General features: G+C 35.7%; 1 protein-coding gene across 3 annotated transcripts in view; it reads left to right on the top strand.

Moving 5' to 3' along the window:
- mctp2a (multiple C2 domains, transmembrane 2a) overlaps positions 1-18,810 on the top strand; it is a 120,241-nt gene that overhangs the window by 79,481 nt on the left and 21,950 nt on the right. For all 3 annotated transcript variants that reach the window (XR_009825345.1, XM_062042581.1, XM_062042580.1), the window contains 2 exons: positions 16,078-16,187; positions 16,270-16,379. Coding sequence is in view for 2 of the 3 variants with exons in the window: in XM_062042581.1 (XP_061898565.1) it covers positions 16,078-16,187; positions 16,270-16,379 (220 nt within the window). In the remaining variant the exon portion in view is untranslated. The remainder of the gene's footprint in view (positions 1-16,077; positions 16,188-16,269; positions 16,380-18,810) is intronic.

Below are 18,810 nucleotides of genomic sequence, written 5' to 3'. Positions count from 1 at the left end.
AGCGAGTAGCGAGCTGAATGTAGATAAATGGAGCGGAGTAAAAGTAGCGTTTCTTCTCTATAAATATACTCAAGTAAAAGTTCAGTTCAGTTCAGTTTCAGTTTATTTCGGACATGCATACGATACAATGTAATGCATGAAACGTTTCCAGTTGTTTCATTACAGCACGTCCGAAAGTAAAAGTATGTTGCATTAAAACTACTCTTAGAAGTACAATTTATCCCAAAAGTTACTCAAGTAGATGTAACGGAGTAAATGTAGCACGTTACTACCCACCTCTGGTCTGATTACAAGAACATTTGAAAAAAGTGTAATGGGAGTCAGCCAGTGTGGCTGGGCCATGTGTACGTTAGTGAACATCACTCCCTGACGACTTTAAGAGTGTGCTGGCTGCTGTGTCAGCCAGACCGGGCTTTTAACTCAGTGGTCAGCACACTCGCCTCTAATGCAGATAAAGGCGGGGGGCCAAACCACCTGACTACACGAGCCGTCAGAGGCAAGAGTGGTATAATATTGACTTGAGTTCCTAAAACATATTATTTTGGCCTACTTTCTGTCAATTATTTATTTTGCAACTGCAGAATTGCAACGCCTATTGCTTTTTGATGACCTATTGGTCGAATGAACGTGACTCGACCGTTCATACTGCAGTTGCATCCCATGCATATCTGATTTATATCTACATACAAAAGAGGCCTGTGTTGGATTTGAAAAATTAAAAATTGCACTGTTCACATTGACATGAGAAATTCCGATACAGGTAACATATTGGCAAATAAAATCAGAATTGACCCGCTATCTGAACAAGGCCTTTATTTCAATGTGGTGGTCTCAGACATAGTAACCTTTTCCCACACAGAAATCCCGCCAAATAGCCACATTATAGCAGCCTTTGTTGTGTTTTAGACCAGAGGTCGGTCCCCAACCCACGGTACTGGTCCTTGGAATTTAAAAAAATGATAAAGTCAATTACATTTTTTGTCTTCGGGGTATCATGTTTTGAAAGAAAGTCACTGTGCATGGTTAGAGTAAGCTAGCAAAATGAGTAGCAGGTAACGAAGGGCCAGGGGTCCCACTGATTCGCATACATATGGGTTTGTCTTTTGGTGTGATAATACTGTAGTAATTAGTGTGATACATTTCAACTAAACATTATTACGTCACCGGTAAGGTTGGGCGTTTATGAGAACCGGGTCTTAAATTCTGATTCTCTTGGAACCGTTCAACGTTTTTAAATGTTTTCCTATGTTTGATTGTCAGTCCGCCGACCAGAAGTAATGGCTGCCACAGAGGTGGTTAGCAGCCAACTGTATCTCTATTCAACATGTAGGGCCGCTCGCCTGAGTCAATAATCTTCCATTGCAGCAGATAAAGTACATTTGTTACAAGTGTTACTACTGTACTGTAGGAGAAGGCTAAACATGTTACACTAAGACAGTGGTTCTCAATTATTTTTTCTCGTGACCCCCTGTAGTAGTAGTGATGTGTGGATCGATACCGCCAATACCAAATCTTTATGCTCTAATATCGATTCTCAAATCAAAATATCAACATTTTTGATACTTAAGTCATTTGAGATCATGTATATAAGTAACAGGAACACAGTGTAAAATAACTACATCCTTGAGGTCTAATCTCACATGGACAAAAAAGCCAAAATGTATTCATGTAAAGTTTCCTAAATAATTAATAATCTAGGTGTCATTCAATTATATAGAGCAATTGCATTTAAACAGCCATTGCAAACTTTATTTGTTTATTTAAGAAAGTTACTGGCAATTAAAATGAGTCACTCAATATTATAAATCAACAAGTGTAGATATCCTTTTCTTGTAGGCTATTTAGAGACACTAAATACATAATTGAATATAAATAACATAAACCATTCAGTGCAGAATAACGCCATCATTTGTTTTGCCTTGTGATTTTATATTGTTTGAAGATAATTCCCAAGAGTAGCACTACTTTTTAAATTTTACCAAACACATTATGTATATTTGCAAAATCGGTATTGCCAATACCAGGCTGAATTTTACTCTGTATCGAAAACCGGTTCTTGTTTGAAACCGGTTCCCAGTGTATCAATTTCTTGAAATCGCTTGCCATTTTGTCAAGCGATTCTCTCAACGGTTCTTCCGGGTGGAAATGACGTCATTACGCAACGTGCTTAGTGACGTCAAATCCTAAAATAGCGATGCCTGGTCGGAACAAATACTAACTTTTTATAAGAAAAGATTGCAGCAGCGCTACTTGTAATAATTATAAGGCTGCTATTCATCAAGAGGAGGACATGCGAGCAATATGTTGAAACATTTGAACACACAGCATGCCATAATTATAAATGAAAGTTGCGTTTTTTTAACCGCTCCGATCTCATCCCAGGCAGGAGTAACGCTAGCACTTCATCTGAATACAACAGGTGCTAACTCGCTACCTATCATGTTAGCGCTATTACTTGTTAAATTTAAATTAATGCCTTCTCATTTAGATGAGCATGAAACATATTCAGACTGGCTCCAAGGTGGGCAGTTCCCCTTCAGTTCACGTCTGCCGCTAGACGAATGAAACCGAGCAGTGTTTAAGTTTGTGGTCTATTTGCTACAATTGACGCTCCTAATTTTTGGTAGGTGAATGTTTAATTGTAGTCAGAGAAAAGTTGCATGTTTTCATCCCACCATATTTGATCTCAGTCTTTATATTATACAGGTGAAACTCAAAAAAATTGAATATGGCAGGCCTGGGCAATTATTTTGACTCGAGCGGACACATTTTGAGAAAAAATTAGTATGGGACCGGCTCCAAGACACGTTTTTTATATCTATATATATATATATATATATATATATATATATATAGATATATATATATATATATATATATATATATATATATATATATATATATATATATATATATATATATATATATATATATATATATATATATCTATATCTATATATATATATATATATATATATATATATATATATATATATATATATATATATATATGTGTATATATATATATATATATATATATATATATATATATATATATATATATATATATATATATATACATATATATATATATATATATATATATATATATATATATATATATATATATATATATATATATATATATATATATATATATATATATATATATATATATATATAGTAGGAACACTAATACAAAACCTCACAATAATATCTGATTAAAAGCTAAAAACGTTATGACAGACCGCCTTAACCTCTTAAGGCCCAAGCTGTTTGTTTACATGATTTTTTTTTATTTCTCTTTGCTATTTGGGCTTATTGGACCCTAATTAGAATAAAAACTAAAAATCATCTTTTTATATGATGTACTTAGTCCATAAGTAACAAACGTGTACTTCATGTGTAGTGACATGCTAATTTTTATTTTTACACTTTTCTTTTCAAATTCCATTGTATGTTATACTCTTCTGACGCCACCAGATAGCAGTATAAGTATCCATATGTCGGCATAAGACCCCAATTCAGTAGTGTACACAATTTTGGAAATAAAAGGTGCTGTCCACGCATGTGGCCACTAAGGCCTTCAGAGGTTAAACGGAATGGAATTAAACATTTTTTTTACTGAATGAGACATCTAAAATGTACATGAACATAAAGAATGTGGGATTTACAATATTAACTATGAACGATAAAACACTGAATATTGACAACATATGAATGTCACACCCCCTCTCGATCGACATATTTTACAATGAAATGAAACGCAACAAAAATGCAACAAACACAGCGAAATATGAACGCGAAGGGTAAAAAAACAAAAAACACCTACAACCTGATACATCTGATATATCACTAAGCTTTACAACTTTGTTGTAAAAATCTTCTTCTGTGTCTGTCCCTGACACCCGCATTTCAGGCTGGCCGTTCTGGAAACACTCTGTGGAAACGCTCCCCACCCACACTGCTTGGTGCCTCGTCTGAGCTGCTGTGAATTAGATTACCATAGTAACTAGTATATCATGCAAAAGCGCATATTCCAACCATTAAAATACTTTGTAAAGTTCAAGACTTACGGTCATTTCAAAACATCACTGCACATCATAATGGCGGCTACAGTTTCGATCTTAAAGATCTAAAAAAACTATTTGGTAATGTCCGGTGGGCCAGGTTGAAAAGCTTAAGGCCCCCGGGCCTTAATTTGGCCTGGTCGGGAATATAGTGTACAAATCCATTCATGTCAGCAAATAATCTGTAAAATTAACTCATTTCATGCAAAATGTATAACCCCACATTTTCTTAAATTTTCAATTCAAGGTTTTTATATAAACTGTAAGCCAAAATCATCAAAATTACAACCAATAAAGGCTTGACATATTTCACTTTGAATGTAATAATAATATCACATGTTACTAAACGTTACATTCTTGTGCAATTTTCACATTATTTATTTTGTTAAATTCTACAGAAGAATATTTATTTATTACATTTATTTGAAAAAAAAGTAATTTTTTTTCTTCTATGCTACGAATATTTATTTATTACATTTATTTTCAAAAAAGTACATTGTTTTGTTCCAAGCTACGTATGTGACATCACTGTAGGCTTTTTAAGGTCATGTTACCTCTAAATTAAACAACATTGAGGCTAATCACCATTTTTTTTCCAAATAACAATTGATAAGAGAAACATTAAGAAACCAAATCGTTAAGAAGAATTGAAAGTGGAATCGGAACTGAAAACATATTATCAATTCCCATCTCTAGGGAGGGCAAAAATGACAGTTGATACATATAATCTGTAACAGCTGATTTCACTCATGGATGATCGGAATTGGCAGCATAAAACCCTGATCATCCCTATCTCTAACACACAAACAACAGAATATGTGTAAAAATAAAACAGTTGAGGTTTTCAAAAATAAAGTCAAATTGTTCTGAAAGTTTACTTCTGTAGAAATACATTTCATATAATGTATATTCAAGTTCAAATAATTGATATCAATATACAATTGTGTGTGAAATCCATAGTGGATTTCTGACCCTGCTTCTTAAAAGAATCATGATCGACAATTGAAAATTGCAGTGTTGTCTTTATCTCCTCTAATCCGCATTGTTGCCACACAAGAGTAAACAAACATTTCCCTTTAGGCATTCAACATTTTTTTCAGTAAACCCATGAAGGTTCTTCAAGCCTTTTTACACAATATGATAGCACGGTCACTTATCCGAGCCTTCCAAACCAATTTTTATTCGGCATTGGTGAATTAAATTAGTACATCTCCTGTATCATTATTGTCTAAAGACGGTAGTAGAGTATGATATTTACTATCACAACAAATCACAAAGTAACTTGAAAACTTGCATATTTTGCCCAAAGGACTTACAAGCCACTTATTTATGTGTGTAAAAAAAAAATCATAAACCATCTTTATTAGTGTCTCCAAAAACCCAAAACAAGGGTCTTTTTTTTTTTTAAACAGGCAAAAAAAATTACACGCGCCCCCACCCAAAAGTACACCATATTCAATTACACTCATCCCCCAGTTTTCTATAAGGAAGGGACAGTTAACAGGGTTGTGTATTATTGCTTTATGGCAATGAAGTGTGGAACTAACGCAAAGCCTGCAAGCACTGACCCTTGTACTGCGTGTCTAGGCCCAGGATTCATATCCATAATGCGCTCAATATATTCTGCTGTGATGACCGCAGGGACTTTGAGAGGGGGGAAAAACACATGCAGGCACAAAAACACCAAATCCTGTCTGCAAGGATGATGAAACTCGCCTGATATGTCAGCACATACAAAGTAGGAGAACTAAAAATAGTTTTAGTGCAGTGAAATTAGTGTATCGATGCTTTAGAGACTATTTATTACATTTGTCTTCACCTTGAACCTCAATTTCTGATCAAGGACTTTGTAGTTTAGTTTAAGAAATGCCTATGCGAGATTCTCCCTCTCATCTTAAAGCTCTCTGAAATGTTTTCCGTGAGCCTCTTAAGCCCTTTCACACTCCGAGGGAAAAATGAAAATATCTCCTTTCATTTACTAATTAAGCAGTCGCCCGTGTTTGTTTTAAGCTGTCAGCTTTAATTTAAAGTGGCTTATTTGAAAGTCGTGTTATGGTCTCGGCTGTCACTCGGGCGTGATATCGTGCGGTTAGATCAAGCCAGTGTAGCTTTACACCTCCGATCAAAGTCCGCTTTAAAATATGTGGGGTTAAAGAGTGATCAGTTTTGCGTTGGATGGCTTCAAAGTCCCCCTTTCACATCGGAATACAAGCCCCGTAAGGAGTTTACGATTACCACTCAAATATGTTTTTTATTCCCCCTTTTCCCCCCTTGAGGAAGGAAATATGTGAACCTCGGTCGCAGCACTAGGAATGCGAAGGCATGACGTTGAAAAGAGACGATAGGCAACGCAGTGTTACAAAAGGATAATATAGAACAGATCCTCTGCCTGTGAACAAATCTGTCCTCAGGGTGGGAAGAATCAGCTTACAAATTATGTGTGGGTATTGTGACTTCCTTTTGGCCTTAGGTATCAATTGTGAACATAGACAATATTTAATCATAACAGAAAGAAACAGGGAGGCAAAACAAGTCCATAGATCAGCAATAGGAATGAACAAGGAAGATGAAACGGCTCATTCGTGCCCCCCGGCCCCCACTAGGCTCCACTTCCTCCCAGAGGGGAGTTAGATGTTGTTGTCGGGGTGCCAGACTGGGCCAGGGGGTCGCTCCATCCCTCAGCCGGTAGTCCACAGTCACCGCTGGGTCTCCTTGAGCACCGCAGCTAGACATACTGTCCATGTCATCATCATGATGAACTCCTCCACACGGGGACCATTCCTAGCAAGCTCAATTGAGCAGCTTTAGGAGATGACGCGCTTGCAAAACAGCTGGGTCTTCATTTGTATGTGCTCCTCATTTTTCTCAGGAATCCTATTCCGTCAAATTTGGCACCGTTTATTCTAATTAAACTGAGTCTAAATGAGCTTTTTTCCAGGGTGTTTACTTTTGTTCAGAGGATCAAATTGGTTCTCCATTAACGCAAGAATTTTACATGTTTTACCTGATTGGAGAATGTGGTTCACCAACTTTTCTAATCAGTAGACATTTATCTTTGGCTAATAGCATTTTTTTTTTCCCATTCCAAACCTTTTATTTTGTATTTGTTTTCTCCTGTGCTTGCCAGAAAAAGAGGAAAAACATACAACAAATGCCTTGTCACCAAGGAAATGGAGCGTTTTTTGATTTATTATTCAAAAAAAAAAAAAAAAAGAAGAAGAATGATAATCTTCAGTGCGCAGCATATTTATTTATACTTCAGAGTGCATATATTTGTCTGTGTTTTTCTTTCAAATATGAAAGCCAACGTGTTGTCTCTTTTTTTTCTCCTTGTCTATCAGAGTTGTATTTCTTGCTAAATCATGTAATTGGGTCACTTAAAGTAGACTTTATATGCTTAAGTGTGTTTTATTGTACCCATCAAACCATATCCAATTGTATTTACGATTCGCAAAGTTTGTGAAAATACCGTCTGAACATCAAAAAATACCACAAACTCAGTCAGCCATTTTGAATACCGAATTTTTCGGACTATAAGTCGCAGTTTTTTTCATAGTTTGGCCGGGGTTGCGACTTATACTCAGGAGCGACTTATGTGGGAAATTATTAACACATTACCGTAAAATATCAAATAATATTATTTAGCTCATTCACGTAAGAGACTAGACGTATAAGATTTCATGGGATTTAGCGATTAGGAGTGACAGATTGTTTGGTAAACGTATAGCATGTTCTATATGTTATAGTTATTTGAATGACTCTTACCATAATATGTTACGTTAACATACCAGGCACGTTCTCAGTTGGTTATTTATGCGTCATATAACGTACACTTATTCAGCCTGTTGTTCACTATTCTTTATTTATTTTAAATTGCCTTTCAAATGTCTATTCTTGGTGTTGGGTTTTATCAAATAAATTACCCCAAAAAATGTGACTTATACTCCAGTGCGACTTATATATGTTTTTTTCCTTCTTTATTGTGCATTTTCGGCCGGTGCGATTTATACTCCGGAGCGACTTATAGTCGAAAAAATACGGTAGTCCACTTTGAAAATTTTCGACAATTTCCGTAGATTCTACGTCACTGTAGTAACGCTTCTGCACTCTGACCATTTTATCAGATCAGTCATACTGGAAATATGCAAAAATTGGAAAGAGATGAGATGTTTATCATTCGCAATCCTTATGTAAGACAAGAGCACATACGCTTGCCTTTTTTTAAAATGTATTCAAAATGGCAAATGAATAGCTAAAAATTGAGTCAACAGATCGAGGGTCCTCTTTGCGCCCATTATGCTCTCTAAAAAATATCCAAAAACCGCCAATAATACTTCTTTTACATGTCGAAACCTGAAAATTAACCAAATATAAGAAATATTGTTATTATAAGCGCTAACGCAGACGGCCTATTTCAGCGGTGCATTGATAGCAGTAAGCTAATGCTAGTTTACGCTTCAATTGTTGACACACTAAGCCGGCGGTTGCTTCTGCTTTGTTTCAGACTTGCTAAAAGTACATACTAGATTATAATTCATGCATCTCTCACCTGGTAGTAGACAAATGTGGACGTGGACCGACACGTCCCTGGTCAACAGTCACATCCCCCGAGATGGCAAAAAAACATAGTTGTGGCAACTTTTTAAACCCTTCTTGAAGACTGTGATATAATCTTCATCTAAACGGAATTATGTGGTGGTCTCGTCAGTCGGCATCCCAGCAAGAGTGAAAATTGTACAGTAATTGTTTGTTTTTTTATATTTTATTGTATGTTTAGCACCTAGCAATGCTGCTGATGCTATAGTGCAGGGGTCACCAACCTTTTTGAAACCAAGAGCTACTTCTTGGGTACTGATTAATGCGAAGGGCTACCAGTTTGATACACACTTAAATAAATTGCCAGAAATAGCCAATTTGCTCAATTTACCTTTAACTCTATGTTATTATTAATAATTAATTATATTTACACTTAATTGAACGGTTTAAAAGAGGAGAAAACACGAAAAAAATGACAATTCAATTTTGAAACATAGTTTATCTTCAATTTTGACTCTTTAAAATTCAAAATTCAACCGAAAAAAAGAAGAGAAAAACTAGCTAATTCGAATCTTTTTGAAAAAATTAAAAAAATAATTTATGGAACATCATTAGTAATTTTTCCTGATTAAGATTAATTTTAGAATTTTGATGACATGTTTTAAATAGGTTAAAATCCAATCTACACTTTGTTAGAATATATAACAAATTGGACCAAGCTATATTTATAACAAAGACAAATCATTATCTCTTCTAGATTTTCCAGAAATTTTTTTTTAAAAGAAATTCAAAAAACTTTGAAATAAGATTAAAATTTGATTCTACAGATTTTCTAGATTTGCCAGAATAATGTTTTTGAATTTTAATCATAATAAGTTTGAAGAAATATTTCACAAATATTCTTTGTCGAAAAAACAGAAGCTAAAATGAAGAATTAAATTAAAATGTATTTATTATTCTTTACAATAATAATTTTAAAAAAATTACTTGAACATTGTCAGAATTGTCAGGAAAGAAGAGGAAGGAATTTAAAAGGTAAAAAGGTATATGTGTTTAAAAATCCTAAAATCATTTTTAAGGTTGTATTTTTTTTCTAAAATTGTCTTTCTGAAAGTTATAAGAAGCAAAGTAAAACAAATAATGAATTTATTTAAACTAGTGAAGACCAAGTCTTTAAAATATTTTCTTGGATTTTCAAATTCTATTTGAGTTTTGTCTCTCTTAGAATTAAAAATGTCGGGCAAAGCGAGACCAGCTTGCTAGTAAATAAATAAAATTTAAAAAATAGAGGCAGCTCACTGGTAAGTGCTGCTATTTGAGCTATTTTTAGAACAGGCCAGCGGGCTACTCATCTGGTCCTTATGGGCTACCTGGTGCCCGCGGGCACCGCGTTGGTGACCCCTGCTATGGTGTTTCAACAAAGCTGCATTTGTTTAGCACTCGGTTTCTAAAACTTATTGCTCATCAAAATTATAAGATTGTGGATCATAATTTTCCCAAAGTAATCATTGTTGCCTCTCACAAAGTATGCTTGATGAGCATTGTTGTTGATGGGGAAGGGATCTGATACTATTTTGATCATATCTATTGAATCGCAAACTTTAAAAATATTTTGATCAGATATATATGATAATAGCTTCAATATAGAGGCAACTTGTTTTTCCACCCTTAACTGGTACTTTAAGTGAGCTTACGTATATGAAAAATATTTTTTTAATAATTTCCATTATACTGTTGGTAATACTGGACATTTAGTTAATACAACCAGAGGTCACATTTAGTACTGCAGCTATTATTTTAGTCATTGAGTAATCTAACGAATAATTATTTTGTTCAAATAATCAAGTAATTGAGTAAAACACACTTAATAATCTCAGTGCGTCTTTCAGGAAACATTTTTTTTAAATAGGCAAATATTTTTCTGAATAACCTTATTTATTCTTGTTATAAATGCACATACCATTGAAATTGCACTTTTACAATGGGAGTATCACCACATATTACTTAGGTTAAAACATCCATCCATCCATCCAATTTCTACCACTTATCCCTTTCGGAGTCGCGGGGGGTCGCTGGAGCCTATTTCAAAACAAATAATAAAAAAGTACAAAAAAATGTCTAGCGTAAAACCAGGTAATAAATAATAAAGAACCAACTTAAACCAAATGACTCTATGATAAAGTGTGACAATGTACTTAAACATTAGACACATAGACATTTGAAACACATGTTTGGTTTTTAGACAAACAACTTTAGCATTTAGCAATAACATACAACCTGTAGATGCTAGCATGCACCCTTACATGTCCTCACATACACCGATGTGTTTGAATAAAACATTTGTTATGCAAGTCAAACATATACTGTAAAGTGGTGTTAGCTATCAAAATAGACGTTCCCCTTGTTTCTGCTTGCTTTAAGAATATGCAGAAGTTTTTCTGTGCTGTATCACAGATTTAGTGCTATTGTAAAATGCTAGCGCTCTTTGACTGTGCAAATGTTTCACCACAATGTCTGTTTTGTTTTTTGGTTAAAAATGACTGCAAAACCTTCGACATCTTCTCTCGTCTTCTTTGGGCCCTTTGCTCTCTTTCTCCCTCTTCTTTGAGGCAATACTCTCGGTACTCCGCTTTTTCCGCCACACACATCACCCGCAGCACAACCTACATCACTTTCGGTGCACCCCTCTTGCAGAAAAAAATGCATTTCATAAATGTATATTAATCATCAAAGCAACAAAATACAAATGGAAGCTTTATTCCTGATCGAATCAGTTTAATCGACGATTCGCTGCAGCCCCAGTTACAATAGAACGACTGTAATGAGATTGCTTCTCGCCAGTGCTTCATGATAACTGACACATTTCATAATAGAAATGAATGGGAATTCTCAAAATAGTCCACAAAGTCTAAACCCAAGGCACGTTTGCTCTATTACAAGTAAATTCAAGCAAGGTAATAAAGATGTGCCATTCATATAATGCGATTACTCTTCCAGCAAATGTTGTAAATGATCATTTGACTCGTACTTTGACAAGCTCCACTCTTTAGCTGCGCCAGCAGGGGGTACCAAGTCGTCATAGTGGTAATTTCGTAGTCATCATAAAACAAGTGTTGTACTTAAAGTCAACAAGGCGACACAGCTTGGTAGAAACTGGACTTAAGATAACACACTGACCGTCCCCTTGATGAGACTGTGCGAAGCTCTTCTCCAAAAAAGCATATTTGCGATACTTTTGCCTTTTTTGGACAGCGCCGAGCCTCCGGTGTCTAGCTGCGATCCCAAGCCCGGCGGGGGAGGATGTGTTAGTGTGGGAATGTCTCTCTTCCTGCCCGGACCTGACAGTGGGGAGTCTCTGCCTGCTTCCAGACACTGTGTTCCCATGGGTTGCCTCATTGAGTCTCTGATAGCAGCGTCCTGTCCTGCCTGGGCCCTGTCAATGTTCATGTCTTGTATCATAAACATATACTGTAGACATCTTCCAGCCTGCATCGCATCCACCCTTACACTCCCTCTCCTTCCCTCTCTCTCTGTCATCATTCCTGTCATTATTTCCTCCTTTTGATCTCAGGCCTCTTTAGCGTGCGTTGCTGCGAGTTATCTCCGCATACTCCTCTCCTTCTGGAAGGCTTCTCGCCGGTCGTTATTTCTTGCCTTGAAGTGATCACAAAGACAAACCTTCCAACCCCCCGCACATGTTGACTTATTGCTTTGCCACACTCAATTATGATGTCAGTGCGTAAATAACGCCTCTGACGCGACTCATACGAGTGCGGCAGGTGCTCGACCAAGGGAACATTATTTCTCTCATTCTTAACTTATTGAAGAAGAGATGGGGAGTTTTATGTGGAAGAAAAGAAATATGGAATGCTGCTATAATGTCTCATCTTTTGAGCCTGATTGCTGATTGTCTACATTTCCTCTATCCTGAGTCTTGACTGTGCTGCACTTGTATGTGTGTCAGACAAAAGCTAAAATCCTGCTGCCAATCACATTTCCAATCTGTCTGTTGTTTGCTCATTGTGGCCATTCAATGGATGGATCGTACATACAGTAGTACAGGGGTGCCCACACTTTTTCTGCAGGCGAGCTACTTTTCAATTGACCAAGTCGAAGGGATCTACCTCATTCATGTATATAATTTATATTTACTTATTTATGAAAGATATGTTTTTGTTAACAAGTTAAAGGTGTTTAATGATAATACAAGCATGTTTAATAGATTCCAGTGGCGGGCCGTGCATTTCCCACCTAGTCCTTCAGTGATGTCCGACTCCAAGGTTTCTCATTGTCATCCCATTGGGTTGAGTTTTTTCTTGCCCTGATGTGGGATCTGAGCCGAGGATGTCGTTGTGGTTGTGCAGCCCTTTGAGACACTCGTGATTTAGGGCTGAATAAGTAAACATTGATTGATTGATTGACTTCAAAGATTACCTTTCAAAATACCATAATTTATATCACCACATGACCATTGCTGGAGAAATACCATACAGAAACACATTCACGCACTACTGGGCATTGAATCACCACCAATAGTGTACATAACGGGTTATTTTATGGCGCATTTAAAAATCATTAAGCCCTCATCAGCAATTAAAACATATCTTATGTGGTACTATCAAAATTGAAATTGCAAAATAGCATATTAAACGTGAAAAAATCAAGAAATAATATATCTGAACTCACAATCTGTAGAACCCATTTGACATACTTGCCAACCCTCCTGTTTTTAGCGGGAGACTCCCGGTATTCAGCGCCTCTCCCGATAACCTCCCGGCAGAAATGTTCTCCCGACAAACTCCCGGTATTCAGCCGGAGCTGGAGGCCACGCCCCCTCCAGCTCAATGCGGACCTGAGTGGGGAATGCCTGTTCTCACTTCCGCTTTCCCACCATATAAACAGCTTGCCTGCCCAATGACGTCATAACATCTACGGCTTTTAGAGAGTAGAGTGCACAACTGCGCACACAACAAGGAGACGAAGCAGAAGACATGGCGACGCCGTCGACGAGCAAGATGAAGAAATACGCTTGCAAGTTCCAAAACGAATGGAAACAAGAATTTCAGTTCATCCAGGACAGTTCGAAGGGGAAGGGGTATGTATGTTGCTTGTACATTTTGTAGAACAGTCTTCTCCATTGAACACGGTGGCCGAAATGATATACTCATTCATGAACGGAGAAGTTAAACAGGGCAATGCTGCCATCTACTGGATAGCCTCCGGAACACTGAAATTCAAGTATTTATTTTATTTATATGTATAATAAAATAAATATGTATATATATAACTAGAATTCACTGAATATATATATATATATATATATATATATATATATATATATATATATATATATATATATATATATATATATATATATATATATATATATGTATGAAATACTTGACGCATTTATTTCATACACATATATATGTATATATATATATATATATATATATATATATATATATATATATATATATATATATATATATATATATATATATATATATATGTATGAAATACTTGAGTTGGTGAATTCTAGCTGTAAATATACTCTCCTCTTAACCACGCCCTTAACCACGCCCCCAACCACGCCCCCCCACCCACACACACCTCCCGATATCGGAGGTCTCAAGGTTAGCAAGTATGCCATTTGAGCTCCTGGGGTTGGCCGACATGGTCTCACAAGATGTAGTTTCTCTTTAAATATCTTTCTTGAAAATGGCCTTGCAAATATGTGTGTTGTCTTTTTAAATCATAAAAGATGCAGACAAGGCGTGTTGGCTGACTTCTTAAAGTTTACTCCACAAGGTGCTCATCAAAAACATCGGCATGGCTAAATGCGGCTACTGCGCATGCTCTGCACTACTGTGGCATGCTGGGTAATGGAGTTCTTGTGTTACCTAGCTCATAACATCATAATATATATCGGCCTTAGGCCATCTCGAAGGCCTTACTGACAACAACTCGTGATCTGATTGGCTTTCGCAACTGTCTGTCACTGTATGTCCCCGTTTACTTAGAGTGCACGGACGCCGGCATTGTTAATTCTGAAGCCCCGGGCAGATTTGGTACAGCATGGCAACATAAGCTAACTGAATTCTGATTGAATAAAAACTCTATAACCTAAAAACAACAGCACTGGAAGGAGCATAATATGACATGAAGAGAATATGAATACTTTTAGATATTTAGGGAAAGTAAATAAAATATTAAGTTTATCTTTAATTATGATCATGATTTCTGGTACCGTATGTTAGGCACACCACTGACGGCACACCACATATACATTATTTTCTTTCATGAAGACAAGAATATAAATTGGTGTATTACCTGATTGTGATGACTTGCATTAAATGGAATCAGACAGTAGTGCTGATAACGTCCACATTTTCAAATGGAGGAGAACAAAAGTCGTCCTTTCTGTATGAAGTGCAATGTCAGCACTATTTTTTTTCCTGCAATTTCAGATGCACTTGTTTTAATAAATAAATACAGTGTTTTAAAAGCATACACAATCTGTGTAAATATATTAGTCTGTGGTTAAAAGGACTTGTAAGGACTCGAAACTCAAAATGCAGGACTTGGGACTTGACTTGAGACTTTCCAGTCTTGACTTTGGACTTGACTCGGGACTTGACTCGGGACTTGCCTGTCTTGACTCGGGACTTGATTTGAGACTTGAGGGCAAAGACTTGAGACTTACTTGTGACTTGCAAAACAATGACTTGGTCCCACCTCTGGTAGACGGTGAAGTCCCTAAATTCCTTGCAATAGCTCGTTGAGAAATGTTGTTTTTAAACTGCTCGAGAATTTGCTCACATTTTTGTTAACAAATTGGTGAACCTTGCCCCATTCTTGTTTGTGAATGACTGAGCATTTCATGAAATCTGCTTTTATACCCAATCATGGCACCCACCTGTTCCCATTTATCCCGTTCACCTGTGGGATGTTCCAAATAAGTGTTTGATGAGCAAACCTCAACTTTCTCAGTCTTTTTTGCCACTTGTGCCAGCTTTTTTTAAACACAGGCATCACAATTCAAATGAGCTAATAATTTGCAAAAAATAACAACATTTTCCAGTTCGAACTTTAAATATCTTGTATTTGCAGTCTATTCAATTGAATATAGGTTGAAAAGGATTTGCAAATAATTGTATTTTGTTTTTATTTACGATTTACACAACGTGCCAACTTCACTGGTTTTGTGTATATATATATATACTTTTTTTTTTCTTTCTTTTTACCAAATATCTGTGTGGGACACGCACTTGTGAATGTCGAGAATGCGATGTAATAACTATTGTTTTTTGCTTGACAATGACCACAACAGTTAAACTAATCAGAACATTTCTTCTTCTTGTTTTTTCAGGAACCTAATAAAAAGGGTTTAATGGACAAGTTCTACATGGTGCAAGAAGTGGTCTTGACTGTTCAGAATGTTTTGGATTTCTTCTTCTTGTTTTTTCAGGAACCTAATAAAAAGGGTTTAATGGACAAGTTCTACATGGTGCAAGAAGTGGTCTTGACTGTTCAGAATGTTTTGGAAGAGGTCGCAAACATGGGGGAGCGAATAAAGAAGTACATTGATTAATTTATTGTTATTACTTAAAAATGTTTTGTCTAGTAACTTTGAACCACGTTTGTGTTTTTTCCTTCGCAGCATATTCAACTGGTCTGTTCCATTCATGTCTTGTCTGACCTGCTTGGTCCTGTTTGCAGCCACGACGCTTTTATATTTCATCCCCCTGCGGTATATAGTGCTGATATGGGGTAAGTTGAACATTTACAGTATCATACAAAAAGGTTTAGGCACCATTACAGTTGTTGTTGTTTTTTAACAATTTTAAAAAGAATGAAAAAAAAACTATTAAATCTCACATATGATAATTCACTTGCAGCTACACTTTCATCCAGATCCTCACCAAATTTGGCCCATGCATCACACACACCTTTGAATCTTTGCTTCTGCTGTATTAATTGTTTTATCATGTCAATAGTTGTATGTTTATTTTATTTTGAACATGGAAACAACATTGCACAGTAATACAACTCATATCTACACTGTACACCCGAATAAGTAAGCAGAACTCAAAAAAGTGAGGCAATCAGTTGCCACATATTTTTTGAGATCATAAACTCACATTTTTGAGTATATCACATCGTAAATGTTTGGAATTTATGTTAAATGTACTTTTAAATTATAATTGAATTAAACTTACCAATTAAGCCAACTCAAAAATGTTCCTCCTCGTGTCTGCTGCCTGAAGAGGAAGTGCACGCAAATGCTACAAAATAAAAGCACTTCCTGTGTGTGTGTGTCTGTGTGGGTTTCCGCGTGCGCACGTGCATGTAATAATTTATATATACATGCACACACAGAGTATAATAACAATACAAATCTATAATGCAATTGATTCATTCTTAATTTATTCTTGATTTGATTTATTGATTTGTTCTTTCAAAATAAGACAAAATTATGTTTAATCCACTAAGTTTTAAGTAACTGTGAGTTAATTATTTTAAGTAGCAGTTACATAATCTGCAAACAAGTTAATATTAATTAAAAATAACAAGTTTAATAAACTTAAAAAGAAGGAAAATGTTACTCACACTCAACATTTTTAAGTAAGTACAACTTTTAAGAACGTTTTAAGTTTACACTACTTATTCTAATTAATTACTTTGAGCACAGTATACTGTGTCACGCAAAGTTCAACATGTCCAAAAAGGAGTAGGAAGAATCAAAGCGTAATTATTCCTGCTCTTTCTGTATTTCACAGCTAATACTAATAATTGTATTCACTTCCTGTGTTCAATCGGTAACATAAGTATATGCATGCATATTAAATAATGATGAATAAGTGTACATAAATAAAACGTTATGAGTGAGTTATAGTGCACATAAATAAATGCAGATATAGTAGATTGTTGCGTATACCAGATTCATTATTAAGGTTCAAGAATCTTCCTTATACGATGTAAACACTTTAATTGTTTACATCGTGGCCTAGTGGTTAGAGCAGAGGTCCCCAAACTTTTTGACTCCGGGGCCGCATTGGGGTAAAACAATTTGGCTGGGGGCCGTGCTATATATATATATATATATATATATATATATATATATATATATATATATATATATATATATATATATATATATATATATATATATATATATATATATATATATAATATGTAGATGTGTGTGTATATATGTATATGTATATGTAAAAGTGTATATACAGTATGTGTGTGTATATATGTATATGTCTATGTATATGTCCATGTATATATATGTATACGTGTATATATGTATACATATATGTATATGTGTATATATGTATACATATATGTATATGTGTATATATGTATATGTGTATATATGTGTATATATGTATATGTGTCTATATGTGTGTGTGTATATATATATATATATATATATATATATATATATATATATATGTATTCATACATATATATTCCTCGTGCACTAATTGACTTAAAGAGCGCACTTGCTGCATGTCACGTTATCGACGGTAAAATGCATTTTTAGACAATATGATCTGCCTGAGTGGCTAGGAGACGGTAGAAAATGGACTAATAAGGACAAATAAAAAAATAAAAAATAAAAATAAAAAAAAACTATTAGTATTTTTTTTTAACTTGGGACTTCCCGCGGGCCGGATTTTGGACGCTGGGGGGCTGTATCCGGCCCGTGGTCCGTAGTTTTGGGACACCTGGGTTAGAGTGTCCGCCCTGAGATCAGTAGGTTGTGAGTTCAAACCCCGGCCGAGTCATACCAAAGACTATAAAAATGGGACCCATTACCTCCCTGCTTGGCACTCAGCATCAAGGGTTGGAATTAGGGGTTAAATCACCAAAAATGATTCCCGGGCGCGGCACCGCTGCTGCCCACTGCTCTCCTCACCTCCCAGGGGGTGATAAAGGGGATGGGTCAAATGCAGAGGACAAATTTCACCACACCTAGTGTGTGTGTGACAATTATTGGTACTTTAAGTGTAAAATGTTTCCTAAACCGGTCATATTGTGATTTTTTTTCTTCCTTGTGGTCTACATAACATGTAATGGTGGTTCTTTGGTCAAAATGTTGCATATATTATGTTTTACGGACCATCTTTAAGCCGCTTTCTGACTGTCTCGTCAGGATCTGCCAGTTTGTGGGTGGTCATATTTACTCGCC

Source organism: Entelurus aequoreus, linkage group LG03, assembly GCF_033978785.1.
Source record: "Entelurus aequoreus isolate RoL-2023_Sb linkage group LG03, RoL_Eaeq_v1.1, whole genome shotgun sequence".
NCBI classification, from domain to species: Eukaryota; Metazoa; Chordata; class Actinopteri; order Syngnathiformes; family Syngnathidae; genus Entelurus; species Entelurus aequoreus.
Note: the sequence above shows the minus strand (reverse complement) of the source record. Positions and strands in the feature narration are given on the sequence as shown.